Source organism: Rattus norvegicus, chromosome 4, assembly GCF_036323735.1.
Source record: "Rattus norvegicus strain BN/NHsdMcwi chromosome 4, GRCr8, whole genome shotgun sequence".
NCBI lineage: Eukaryota > Metazoa > Chordata > Mammalia > Rodentia > Muridae > Rattus > Rattus norvegicus.
Window position 1 is genome coordinate 21,978,033 of NC_086022.1, and position 14,533 is coordinate 21,992,565.

General features: G+C 41.8%; 1 protein-coding gene across 1 annotated transcript; it reads left to right on the forward strand.

The window, feature by feature from the left end:
• Nucleotides 1-976: 976 nt before the first annotated feature.
• LOC120102216 (protein SCAF11-like) lies at nt 977-5,838 on the forward strand. The gene is given in 3 exon segments (XM_039108559.2): nt 977-3,251; nt 3,253-4,316; nt 5,822-5,838. Coding segments are annotated over 3 exon segments (3,168 nt in total). The 5' UTR covers nt 977-1,164.
• The last annotated feature ends 8,695 nt before the right edge of the window (nt 5,839-14,533 follow it).

A 14,533-nucleotide genomic window follows, 5' to 3' on the forward strand; every position in this document is an offset into this window, starting at 1 on the left:
CCATCTCTGGATATAATGACTTCACATGACAGTGACAAAATACGATATAGGGCGAACTCTTAAGTTTTCAAAGAGGCCAGCCATATGTTGGGAAAAGCACCATTTTCAATGGTGCCCATAGCCTGGTAAGCAATCGCTTTGTGTCTGTCATGCTCTCTTTTTAAACAGCAGAAGAGCCAGAGACAAACTCCGCATCCCAAGAGGACAATGGCCCCCCAGGCAAACATGCCAGCCCATTCTTTAAAAAGGAGAAAGAATGGGTAATCCATGAGGTGAAATCTCCAAACGTGATAGGTTCCAATCTAGTGTTGTTAATGACAGCAATCTGCATCAGCAATTGTCTCGATAGTTGCTCTGCTTTCATGGACCAGTTTCCTTTCAGATAATTTGAGATTTCTTTGCTCTGTTGAGAATACTGAGAAAAATTAGCTTGCAAAGGAGTAATGCATAAACCTCTAAGGGAGGAAACGCAGGACAGCTGTGTCATATGATATAATGCTTCAATTTGGTCTTGGATTAAATCTATCCGTTGATTAGCTAATAGAAAGGCAGATGCCAAGTGGGTATTAAATTCTTCTTGTATCTCTAGCGCCACTGCGGTTCTTTCGACAATCTGATTGATAGTTTCAGCTGTCTGTACTTGATTAGTCATAGCAATAGTGGCTGTAGTAGCTGTAGCAGCAGACAGCACAATAGCTGAAATTATGGCTGCCGTAATTCCAAAATCCCTTCTGGTTCTTAGTAAATTAAGAATAGGAAAGCTATCTGGGTTGGCCTCTACTGGGATTGGCACAGAGGAGGGAATCTTGACCATCACTGTGGTATCATTGGTGCCATTCCAGCATTCAGCTAAATAGCAGACTACATCAGAGTTATTACAATTTAAAGCATCATCGCGGAGGGAGGGAGGGAGGGAGGGAGGGAGGGTGGGAGGGAGAAAGGGAGGGAGCCGCCAGACACGGCGGGGGAGGGGAGCGGCAGTGGCGCAAGCCGCGCGGAGCAGCGCTGCCCGGGTCTCCTGCTGCGTGGCTGCGTGCTCCCGACCCAGCCGGCCGAACCTGTGGGCCCGCGCGCGCTTCTGAGCGTCCGAGGAGTCCATGGTGCAGAACTTAGCGGTGGACTGACGGACACCGGGCCTCCTGCGCTGGCGCGGCCGCCGGAGCGATGCCTGGACCTCGGCCTGAGGAAACGCCTTCACGAGGAGAGATGAAGAAGAAACCCGTATATAATCAGAGTGTGGGTGATCAGGAGAGTGAAGATGCGGAAGGTGAAGAAAACAGAAATAATGCTGATACTTCCGGCTTACTGTACAGTGAGGTGGACAGATGTCCAATCTGTCTTAGTTGCCTATTAGGGAAGGAAGTTGGTTTTCCAGAAAGTTGTAATCATGTCTTCTGTATGGCCTGTATTCTTAAATGGGCAGAGATACTGGCTTCTTGTCCAATCGATCGGAAACCCTTTCAGGCAGTGTTTGAACTCCGTGCATTTGAAGGTTGTGCTAAGATTCAGGTAAAAAGACGGTCGAGAGAATTAGACGACAAGGAAAATGAGGAGTCTTTTAAGAAACAGCTCGTTTATCATGAAAGTTCCAAAAGCGACAGGAGAAAAGGAAACACTGTAAGAGAAGATCTGTTATGTGAGAGATCTGATGACTTGAAGGTGTTGTATAGAAACTTTTCAAACAATAAAATGGGTGGAAAGAAAAATGCTACAGTAAAGACAAACAAGGTTCAAAGATTGAATCAGTGTACAGATTCTTGTGTGAGAAGTGACATGCCCAGTGTATCTTCATGTGACGGCCACAGTTGGGGACCTCGCACCTACAGAGTTTCCTGTACAGAATCTATAGAAGTCAATGAAATCAATGCATTGATTAGGCAGAAACGACAGGAACTGGAGTTGTCATGGTTTCCTAATACATTACCTGGGAATGGAAGAGTTGGCTCTGTACCCTGGAGTGTGGAGACAGCAGTTCTTCCTCTGGTTTCCTCAGTGCTGCCAAGGACGATTTTTCCAGCAAGTACCATGTCACTAGAAAATTTTGGTACTTCTCATAAGGGGTATGCACTAGCACATACCCAAGGAGGAGGAGAAAAAAAGCAAACTTCAGGTACATCAAACACCAGAGGATCAAGATGAAAACCTGCAACAACTGCTCCTACAAGGAGGTCCACAGGAAACTCACGTGTTGAGACAGTCAGTCCATCCCAGAAGTCCCCAGTGCCAAACTACTCTGAGTGTGATGCCCCAGGGAATAGTAATTCCTCTGTCAGTATTTCCCCTCCAGCTGAATCAGAAAAGCAAACAAGACAGGCTCCAAAACGGAAGTCAGTAAGGAGAGGAAGAAAACCACCTTCTTTGAAAAAGAAACCTCTGAAATCTGTACCTCCTGCTGAAAAAACCACATCTAGCGATTCAGTAGAGGAAGACACTGTGGATTCTGACACTCCACCCGTGTTGGAAAAGGAGCAGCAATCATGTGTATAGAGTAGTAGCATTTGCTCTATTCAGACAGATGAAGAGAATCATTTGGCTAAGTGCTTGGAAAGTTGCGATGAACAAACAGAAGAAAATGAACAAACCAAGAATCATGAGATCGAGGAACAAACAGAAATTTTAAATTCTGAATCTTGCACTCAGTATCCTCCTGTGCTTGTTGGAGAGGATTCAGGGATAGAGACTAAGGAGTTATGTGTAGACAATGATGTTTCTACAGATTATTCTCTAAAAGGAAGTGATCCATTGGAAAATCAAGAACAGGACTCTGGAAGCTCAGGGTCAGAGGTGCAGGCATCCGTGTGTACGGAGAGTCTGCCTGAGGATTTCCTTACGTGTCCACCGTCTGACATTGAAGGACACCAGCCAGTGTCCGGTCCCCTGGGTGAAGTATCTGAAAACGCCACCCCAGTGCTTAGTGATGAAAGAGCAGAGGACAGTCTCATGGTAGGAAATGCTGATTTGAATGATTCTGTAGAGAACACAGAAGCATTTGTAATGAGCCCCAAAGTGGAGTCTTCTGAGGGTGAAATTACACATGGACTGAACAGACATTGTATTCCCAGCTCAGACACGGAGTTGCCTGAGCTTATTCAAACAGAAAATACAGAAATAATTCCAACATGTGGCACTTTAGAAAATGAAAGTTCTGGTGCTGTTCAAGGTTGTGAAGATACCTTACTAAAACATAATCTTGACAACACCCAATTGGATAACTCCTTAGAAGAAAAGACAGACTCTCTGGTTGAGCATCCCATCCATGCAGTTACCTCACGAAGAAGTTGAACAGAGTGAGAAACATTTCAGTGAAGATAATAATGAAATAGTACCTATGGAGTGCGATTCTTTCTGTAGTGACCAGAATGAGTCTGAAGTAGAGTCATCAGCAAATACTGACCCCAAACAGTTGAGTGAAAATTCTGTGACACACAGTTCTGACAACAAGCTGTCTTCTGATCCTGTAGTTGAGAATGTTGAAACTGTAGCTCAACCAGCTGAAAGCCTAGTGGATAAAGCCCCAAAGCCTCGAACTCGGAGATCTAGATTCCATTCTCCGTCTACAACTTGGTCTCCCAACAAAGATGCTGCACAAGAAAAGAGGCGCGCTCAGTCTCCATCTCCGAAAAGAGAGACTGCAGTAGAAAGTAAGAGTTCTCAGTCACCATCCCCCAAGAGAGAGTCTGCCAGAGGACGAAGAAAATCCCATTCTCTCTCACCAAAAAAAGATGTATCAAGAGAAAGGAGGCAGTCTCGGTCTCCAAAGAGAGAGAATGCTAGGGAAGCTAAAAGGTCTGAGTCAGGCTCCCCAAGAAGAGACACTTCTAGAGAGAACCAGAGGTCTCAGTCCAGGGTGAAAGATTCTTCCTCCAGAGAAAAATCTAGGTCCCGGAGCAGAGAAAGAGAGAGTGACAGAGATGCTCAGAGGAGAGATCGAGATAGAGAGAGGCGAGCCAGAAGGTGGTCCCGGTCTAGATCTTGCTCTCGATCGCCATCAAGATCAAGAACGAAGAGTAAGAGTTCATCATTTGGTAGAAACGAAAGAGATACTTACTCTCCCCGGTGGAGGGAAAAATGGACAAATGATGGTTGGAGGTGTCCCAGAGGGAACGACCGGTACCGGAGGAATGATTCAGAGAAACAGAATGAAAACACAAGAAATGAAAAAGATGATATCACTGCAGATAATACTAATGATCCCAGTTCCACAGATAAGCATAGAGATGACTGTCCCAGCTGGGTGACAGAAAAAATAAACTCTGGGCCAGATCCAAGGACCAGAAATCCAGAAAAGTTAAAAGATTCCCGACCTGCATTGTCTGGCAAAATGCCTGAAAGGACTTTGCTGTGTAGGCAGGCCCATTGTCTGTCTTGAGACTATCAGGCTTTCCTCAGGCTGCCCATACCTCTAAGCAATGACTAATGGCATTACGAGCCTTTTCACCAGTCATCAGAGTGGCATGTATAATACCGGAACAGGTATCAACAGAAACATGAGCATATTTTAAATTTCCAAATTGAGATATGTGTGTGACATCCATCTGACAAATTTTTAGCGGAATCAGACCACAAGGGTTAATTCCCACATGAGGAGGGTGGTGAAATTGAACACAATTCTGGCAACGTAATACCACGTCAGGAGCTGCAGCTCTAGAGATTTTAAATTTTTGTTAAATAGTGAAGGCAGGAACATGAAACTTTTGATGAAATTCTCTAGCGAGATCAACTGGAGATGCATGAAAAATAAACTCTCTATGAGTACTAGCATCTACCAGGGCATTATTGCTGGCCATGGGACCAGGCAAATTAGTATGGGCTCGAATATGTTGTATGACGAATTTATTTTTTCAGGCCCAAATCAATTTTTGTAATTCTAAAAGAATTTGACATACAGTAATAGTCGACCAAATTGGCCCTGCAATTTCAAGTGAGCACACATCATTAACTACATAAGCAGAATCAGAAATTAAATTAAAAGAATCATGAAATCTTTTAAAAACTTCCAATACAATTTTACATTCTGTAATTTGGGGGGTGCCTGGACTGTATTGAATTAATACTGGTTCTTGAGAATCAACCATATAGGCACCTACACCTGTTTTGCAGCCATCTGTATAAATATCTAACGCTCTAGACAAAGGCTCTGAGACAGTGACCTTACTAAAGATCACTGGATGTTCAGTAAAAAATTGTAACAAGGGATCCTTAGGATAATGATTGTCAAACACTCCATCAAAACTACAGTGTAATATGGCCCAATCATCTATCAAAGCACACATTGTTTCCATCTGAGCTGTAGTATATGGTATAATAATTTTCTTGGGTACAATACCAAAATGCTGAATGCAAGATTTAACACCTAACATAGCAAGCTGTGCAACAGCAGAAGGGTAATATTCAAGGGTCTTATTAGGAGAAATATGGGGATAAATCCAAAGAAGCGGTCCTTGTTGCCATAGCATTCCTGTAGGCTGATGAAAAGTTCTCAGTATACACAAAAGGAGATCTTCTTTTTCCTTGTACCTTCTTAGCATTGCCTTTTCCAGTCTTTCTTCTACTTTCCTTAAGGATAATCGTGCTTCCTTGGTTAAAGCACGGGGTGAAGTAAGCTGAGAATCCCCTTTTAGGATTTCATAGAGTGGTTGTAACTCTACTTTGGGCATTTTAATATAGGGTCGAATCCAATTTATGCTTCCTAGTAATTTCTGAAAGTCATTTAATGTTTTTAAATGATCTTTTCATAATTCAATTTTCTGAGGGGAAATACTATAAGGAGTAATGTTAGTTCCTAGATACTCTCCTTTTTCGCCCATTTAAACCTTTTCAGGTGCTATGAACAATTGATTGTTTTCAAGCTCCTTAACCACTTGCGTATAGGCTTCTAGGGTGCCACAATCTTTAGCGGAAAGCAAAATAGCCGTAGCCAGATTGGTGGGGCATTTTCCAGCCCCTTGGAGACCCATCCTTGGAGCCTGGCGGTAGACCTGGGTGTTAGATGTCAAGTGGCTGACAAAAGAATTGTAACCAGTTCACCTGGGACTTTCAGTACCTCAGTAGCAGCCCCTTATCAAACTGTCTCAGTGGGCTAAAGGCCCATGGAAAAGAAAACATTAATCTTGACCTTGGCCACAGCCTCCAGTTGGAGTAAGCTGAAGAGCCGGTGCCAAGACTTTCTCCTCTTATCATCCTAGAGTAAAGCCTGTTCTGTCTGGCAAAACAAAGTTACTCACAGTCTGCTGCAGACTTTTTCTGAAATTACTTCAGGGGCTCTTCTGTCCCAAACCTGGGGCATTTTGGCCATAGGGGCAGGAACTGGCTGCTGAGGGGATAGGATCAAAGGTACTCTCCAATGTAACTTAATGTTGGAGATCAGCTCCTCTCTTGGAATAAGGCCAGCAGATAAGGTAGGCTCCCTGAAAGAACTTCTCTTAATGAAAGCACTCATTTGTGAGCAAATGTTGAAGGTCAGGCCACTAAAGGCAGCAACTGGAATTTTTTTTTCTCTGACCCTGTTCTTTGAGGGATGGATAAATTCCTTTTTTGTTCTTGTTTTCCTTAAAGTCCTCCTCTGCCTCACTCTCAGCCTTTTCAGATCGTTTTTTCCTGTAGCATTTCTAACACAGCCTGTCCCTTTTCTATAGCCTGCTGATAGCATTTCTGATCTTCTAGGCAGCTACGCACTAAGCGCCATACCGGCCGAACCGCTGCCTTCAAGGTTCCTTGCTCCCAAGAAAAATCTAAATCCTTCCTCAGCTTATCCCAGCTGCCCACCGTGAGATTCCCAGAGATAGCAAACCAAGGTGCAATGGCATCGCACTCACTAAGAAATCTCTCTATAGTGCTTCTTTTCGTCCTAAGTCTTTTTCTTTCAAACAGCTCCTGAAGAGCCAGAAAAATTGGGTGAGACTGAGAAATCCCCATGCTCACTGCCGGGATTCCGCAGCTAGTTTTGCTCCCCCCTACTGTGTGGGCTGTGAGCATAAGCACAGATAAAACACTATGTTTCAAAAAATAATGTCGGCTATCAACCAACACACTGCCACTAGAGCAGGGTCTATAAAATTAAATTTCCTTTCGATTTTAAGCTTACGCTGACCAAGAATCTCCTGAAGAGCTGAAAGGAGCGGGGTGGAGTGTGTTTCCCATGCTCTACGAGCTTATTTACGATTGATTTACAAGCAGGGCGGGCTGACGTGTTTATTTACACACGATCTTGTAGCTCATCATTAGTGGGCTCTTCCCAGCAAATGCACTCATGCCCGGAATGGTGGCAATTCAAACAGTAACAACACCACCACACAAAAAGGGTAAAAGGCAAAAGTGCTAGTCCGACCCACAGGGAATCAATTGGGGAAAACAACATTGCTGTGTTCCACAAACCTTCTTGCCTCTAAACCAAGGCTTAAATCGTCTCTGCTTACTCCAGAGAACTTTATTGTCCCTACTTCGGAACTTTATTGTCCCTTTACCTGGGAGCTTTATAGTCCCTTGTCGGGGAGCTTTATATTCCCTTGTCCAGGAGCTTTATAGTCCCTTACCCAGGAGCTTTATTGTCCCTTAACCAGGAGCTTTATCATCTCTTAAATGGGAGCTTTATTGTCCCTTATCCAGGAGCTTTACTGTCTCTTATCCAGGAGCATTATTGTCCCTTATCCAGGAGCTTACCGATGTCGCCGTCCTGAGTTTTAAGAGTTCTGAATACACGAGGATGTCCTTGGGGCCCCATACAGGCCATCAGTTGTCACGCCCACATTGGCCAGAAAGGAAGATGCAACACTGTCAGATTCTTCTCAATAGCCTTTATTGCAGGAACACCTCATTGTTGATATGGGGATCCTGAGCAACAAAGGCACTAGCCTTATATACAAAACAGGCTATGGCTGTATATTTGTCCTCTAGGGATTGGTGGAGCATGAAATACCTCATTAACATGAATATCACCCCGGCCTTGTAGATGTTGGAGGTATGCCAACACATGCACTGTAAGGTTGTTTACCACAAACGACCACTGGATGTCAGCGCCATCTTTTTATCTACATGTGCGGCTTCCTATACCCCAATTAAGTTTACATACTGATGCAAGATTGGAGGATCAAGAGTTTAAGAAACATTATAAAGAAGATGTTTGGGTTACCTCACACATGATGATGTTTTCTAGTCCTATCAATTTGCAGTATTTCATAAAGTACTTCTTTTGAAGAGTTGAGTAGTATTCCCTTGAGTAAATGTACCATAAATTTACTCCATAAATTCCTCTGTTGAAAGACATCTGGGTACTTTCCAGCTTCTGGCTATTATAAATAAGGCCGCTATGAGCAGAGCAAAGGATATGTCCTTGATGTAGGTTGGAGTATGTTTTGGGAACATCCCCAGGTATTGCTGGATCCTCAGGTAGTATTGTGTCCACATCTCTGAGGAACTTCCAGACTGATTTCCAGAGTGGATTTCTACCAGCTTGCAGTCCCACCAAGAATGAGGAATAGTAATGCTGGGTCCTCAGCTAGTATTGTGTTCACATTTCGGAGGAAATGCCCGACTGATTTCCAGAGTGGTTCTGCCAGCTTGAGGTCCCACCAAGATTGGAGGACGGTTCCTTTGTCTTCACATCCTTGCAAGCATCAGTTGTCACTGGTGTTTTTGAACTTAGCCACTCTAACTGTTGGGAGATGAAATCTCAGGGTTGTTTGGATTTGCATTTATCATATTACTAAGGATGTTTGAGCATTTCTTTAAATGCTTCTCGGACATTCTGTATTCCCAAGTTAAGATTCTTTCTTCAGCTCTATACCCTGTTTTTTATTTGGATTATTCTGCTATCTGTATTAGAACTTTCTGAGATCTTTGCAGCGTGTAGATATTAGCCTTCTCTTGGATAGAGGGTTGATAAGATCGTTTCCCACTTGTTTGGTCTCTGTTTTGTCCTATTTACAGTGCCAATTTCATTACAGGATCCTTGCAAATTTATGTGGTCCCAGTTGTTTGCCTATTGTATTTTTGTCATTTTAATTTTTTTATCTTTATTAACTTGAGTCCTTCTTATTTACATTTCAATTGTTATTCCCCTTCCCAGTTTCCGGGTCAACATCTGCCTAACTCCTACCCCTCCCCTTCTCTATGGGTGTTCCACTCCCAACCTCCCCCCATTACCACCCGCCCCCCAACAATCACATTCACTGGGGGTTCAGTCTTGGCAGGAACAAGGACTTCCCCTTCCACTGGAGCTCTTACTAGGCTATTCATTGCTATGTATGCAGTTGGAGTCCAGGGTCAGCCCATGTACAGTCTTTGGGTAGTGGCTTAGTCTCTAGAAGCTCTGGTGGTTGGCATTGTTGTTCATATGGGGTCTCAAGCCCCTACAAGCTCTTTCAGTCCTTTCTAAGATTCCTTCAATGAGGGTCCTGTTTTCAGTTCAGTGGTTTGCTGCTGGCATTCGCCTCTGTATTTGCTGTATTCTGGGTGTGTCTCTCAGAAGAGATCTACATCCGCTTCCTGTCAGCCTGTACTTCTTTGCTTCATCCATCTTGTCTAGTCTGGTGGCTGTATATGTATGGTCCACATGTGAGGCAGGCTCTGAGTGGGTGTTCTGTCTAACTCTTTGAAGAAATGGATTGGTATTTTGATGGGGATTGCATTGAATCTGTAGATTGCTTTTGGTAAAATGGCCATTTTCACTCTATTAATCCTGCAAATCCATGAGAATGGGAGATCTTCCCATCTTCTGAGATCTTCAATTTCTTTCTTCAGAGGCTTGAAGTTCTTATTGTACCGATCTTTCACTTGCTTGGTTAAAATCACACAGATGTATTTTACATTATTTGTGACTATTATGAAGGATTTCACTTCACTAATTTCTTTCTTGGCTTCTTTCTCTTTTGTGTAGAGGAAGGCTACTGATTTATTTGAGTCATTTTTATACCCAGCCACTTTGCTGAATGTGTTAATCAGTTTTAGTAGTTCTCTGGTGGAACTTTTGGGATCACTTAAATATCATCTGAAAATAGTGGTATTTTGACTTCTTCTTTTCCAATCTGTATCCCTTTCATCTCCTTTTCTTGTCTGATTGCTCTGGCTAGAACGTCAAGAACTATATTGTATAAGCAGGGAGAGAGTGGGCAGCCTTGTCTAGTCCCTGATTTTAGTGGGATTGCTTCAAGTTTCTCTTCATTTATTTTAATGTTAGCTACGGCTTTGCTATATATGGCTTTTACTATGTTTAGGTATGGGCCTTGAATTCCTATTCTTTCCAGGTCTTTTATCATGAAGGGGTGTTGAATTTTTGTCAAATACTATCTCAGCATCTAATGAAATGATCATGTGGTTTTTATCTTTTAGTTTTTTTCATATAATGGATTACCTTGATGGTTTTCTGTATATTAAACCATCCCTGCGTGCCTGGGATGAAGCCTACTTGATCATGGCAGATGATTATTTTGATGTGCTCTTGGATTTGGTTTGAAAGAATTTAATTGAGTATTTTTTGAGTCGATATTCATAAGGGAAATTGTTCTGAAGTTCTCTTTCTTTGTTAGTTTGGTCTTTGTGTGGTTTAGGTATAGGAGTAATTGTGGCTTCACAGAAGGAATTCGGTAGTGCTCTATCTGTTTGAATTTCATGGAATAGTTTGGTTAGTATTGGTGTGAGGTCTTCTATGAAGGTTTGATAGAATTCTGCACTGAACCCATTTGGACCTGGGCTCTTTTTGGGTGGGAGACCGTTAATGACTGCTTCTATTTCTTTAGGAGTTATGGGGTTGTTTAAATAGTTTATCTGTTCCTGATTTAACTTCGGGACCTGGTTTCTGTCTAGGAAATTGTCCATTTCCTGCAGATTTTCAAGTTTTGTTGAATATAGGCTTTTGTAGTGGGATCTGATGATTTTTTGAATTTCCTCTGATTCTGTAGTTATGTCTCTGTTTTCATTTCTCATTTTGTTAATGTGGACACACTCTCTGTGTCATCTTGGTAGTCTGGCTAAGGGTTTATCTATCTTGTTGATTTTCTCAAAGAACCAACTTTTGGTTCTGTTGATTCTTTCTTTGGTCCTTTTTGTTTCTACTTGATTGATTTCAGCTCTGAGTTTGATTATTTCCTGCCTTCTACTCCTCCTGGGTATGTTTGCTTCTTTTTGTTCTTGAGCTTTTAGGCATGCTATCAAGTGGCTGATATATACCCTCTCCTGTTTCATTCTGCAGTTTTCCTCTTATCACAGCTTTCATTGTGTCCCATAAGTTTTGGTATGTTGTACCTTCATTTTGAATAAATTCTAAGAAGTCTTTAATTTCTTTCTTTATTTCTTCCTTGACCAGGTTATCATTGAGTAGAGCATTGTTCAACTTCTATGTATATGTGGGCATTCTTCCCTTATTGTTGTTGAAGTGCAGCTTTAGCCCGTGGTGGTCTGATAGGCTCATGGGATAATTTCTATTTTTTTTCTATCTATCGAGGCATGTTTTATAACCAATTATATGGTCAATTTTGGAGAAAGTACCACAAGGTGGTGAGAAGAAAGTATATGCTTTTTTTTTTTTTGGATAGAATGTTCTATAAATATCTGTTAAGTCCATTTGGTTCATGACTTCTCTTAGTCTGTCTATGTCTCTGTTTAATTTCTGTTTCCATGATCTGTCCATTGATGGGAGTGGGGTGTTGAAATCTCCTTCTATTATTGTGTGAGGTGCAATGTGTGCTTTGAGCTTTCGTAAGGTTACTTTTTTGTATGTAGGTGCCCTTGTATTTGTAGCATAGATATTTAGGATTGAGAGTTCATCTTGGTGGATTCTACCTTTGTTAAATGTGAAGTGACCTTTTTTTATTTTTTGATGACTTTTAGTTGAAAATCTATTTGATTCGATATTAAAATGGCTACTCCAGCTTGCTTCTTCAGACCATTTGCTTGGAAAGTTGTTTTCCAGCCTTTCACTCTGAGGTAGTCTGTCTTTGTCTCTGAGGTGTGTTTCCTGTAGGCAGCAGAATGCAGGGTCTTCATTGCATATCCAGTTTGTTAATCTATGTCTTTTTATTGGGAAGTTGAGTCCAGTGATGTTGAGAGATATTAAGGAATAGTGATTGTTGCTTCCAGTTGTATTCGTATTTGGATGTGAGATTCTGTTTGTGTGCTTTTCTTCTCTTTGTTTTGTTGCCAAGATGATTAGTTTCTTACTTTTTCTGGGGTGTAGCTTGCCTCCTTATGTTGGGCTTTACCATTTATTATCCTTTGAATGGACAGATTTGTAGAAAGATATAGTATTAATTTGGTTTTGTCATGGAGTATCTTGGTTTCTCCATCTATGTTAATTGACAATTTTGCTGGATACAGTAACCTGGGCTGGCATTTGTGTTCTCTTAGAGTCTGTATGACATCTGTCCAGGATCTTCTGGCTTTCACCATCTCTGGTGAGAAGTCTGGTGTGATTCTGATTGGTCTGTCTTTATATGTTACTTGACTTTTTTCACTTAGTGCTTTTAATATTCTTTCTTTATTTTGTGCATTTTGTATTCTGACTATTATGTGACGGGAGGAGTTTCTTTTCTGGTCCAATCTATTTGGAGTTCTGTAGGCTTATTATATATTTATCAGCATGTCTTTCTTTATGTTAGGAAAGTTTTCTTCTATGATTTTAGAGATATTTACTGGTCCTTTGAGCTGGGAGTTCTCACTCTCTTCTATACCTATTATCCTTAGGTTTGATCTTCTCATTGAGTCTTGGATTACCTGTATGTTTCGGAGCAGTAGCTTTTTCCGTTTTACATTATCTTTGACCATTGTGTCCATGATTTCTATGGAATCTTCTGCTCCTGAGATTCTCTCTTCTATCTCTTGTATTGTGTTGGTGATGCTTGTATCTACGGCTCTTTGTCTCTTCCTTTGGTTTTCTATATCCAGGGTTGTTTCCCTTTGGGCTTTCTTTATTGCTTCTATTTCTATTTTATAATCCTTCACCTGTTTGATTGTGTTTTCCTGGAATTCTTTCAGGGATTTTTGTGATTCCTCTCTATAGTCTTCTACTTGTTTATTTATATTTTCCTCCACTTCTCTAAGGGAGTTCTTTATGTCTTTCTTGAAGTCCTCCATCATCATGATCAAATGTGATTTTAAATAGAGATCTTGCTTTTCTTGTGTGTTTGGATATTCAGTGATTGGGTTGGTGGGAGAATTGGGCTCTGATGATGCCATGTAGTCTTGCTTTCTGTTGCTTGGGTTCCTATGCTTGCCTCCAACAATCAGGTTGTCTCTGGTGTTACCTTTTTCTCCTATTTCTGACATTGGCTAGACCATCCTATAGGCCTGTGTGTCAGGAGAGCTGTAGAGCTGTTTTTCTATTTTCTTTCAGCCAGTTATGGGAACAGGGTGGTCTGATTTCAGACGTGTAGTCTTTCCTGTCTAGTGGTCTTCAGCTGTTCCTTTGGGCCTGTGTTCTCAGTCCACCGGGCAGGTTGCTTTTAGCAGAAAAGTTGATATTTCCTGTGCTCCTTAGGCCGAAGTTCCATGTGGGGGTCTGCTTTTGAGCTCTCTGAGAGGGGGACAACCAGGAGGGCCTGCACAGCCTTTTCCCAAGGCCCCTGTGCACTGGGGTCGCAGATGGCTTTAGATGTTTTCCTCTAGAATCCGAAATGTGGGCAGAGTGTAGTTTCTTCTGTCTTCCCAGACCTGTCTGCCCCTCTGCAGATTGAGCTCTCACTCCTATGGGATTTGGGTGCAGAGAGCTTTTGATAGGGTCCCTTCAGTTCTGGGCGGTATCTGGACCACAAGGTTCATGTCCCTTGAATGTTCCTATCTTCCAGTTCCCCATTTTTTTCTTTTTCTTTTTGATCTTAGAGCATAAACTATTTCTCTTCTGGTCAAGTAACTTTCTTTCCCCTTTGCTTTTCTGTTGCAGGATCTGACCCACATTCTCTTCTTTTAGTTTCAGTTTATCTAGTTTTACATGTTGGTCTTTGAAAAGCTTTGTACAAGGTGATGAGAATGTATCAATTTCTTTTCCTCCACATGGAGGTCTCCACTGGAAAGAGCACCATTTCTTGAAAATGCAGTCTTTTTTTTTCTATTGGATGATTTTAGCTCCTTCCTCAAATAACCAGTGACCGTAGTTGTGTGAGTTCATTCCCGGGTCTTCAATTCTATTCCCTTGATCCTCCTGCCTTTCCTTGTCCTGGGCACTCTTTATCTCTATTGCTCTGCAATACAGCTTGAGGTCATGGGGGATGGTTCCTACCTTCTTATTTTGAAGCAGCAACACATTTCTTATACACTGTAGTGGAATTACCCCTTCAGTGAGACTAACCTTTCCAATGATATGGATGCATGGGTTCTTTAAAACTACAAGCATACAAACTAAATGAGAATGTTTTACATTGGTGAAGATGCAAAGGAATAGTAGGAAAAGATTTTTGTAAACTTATCATAATTTGATAGGGTGTGGTGATGGGATCTACTACTATTAATGTGTGGTTTTCTCTATAAATTGAAGCTCGAGTAATGTTTCTTTTACAGTTCTGAGTGTGCTAGTGTTTGGAGCATGAATGTTTACAATCAAGATGTA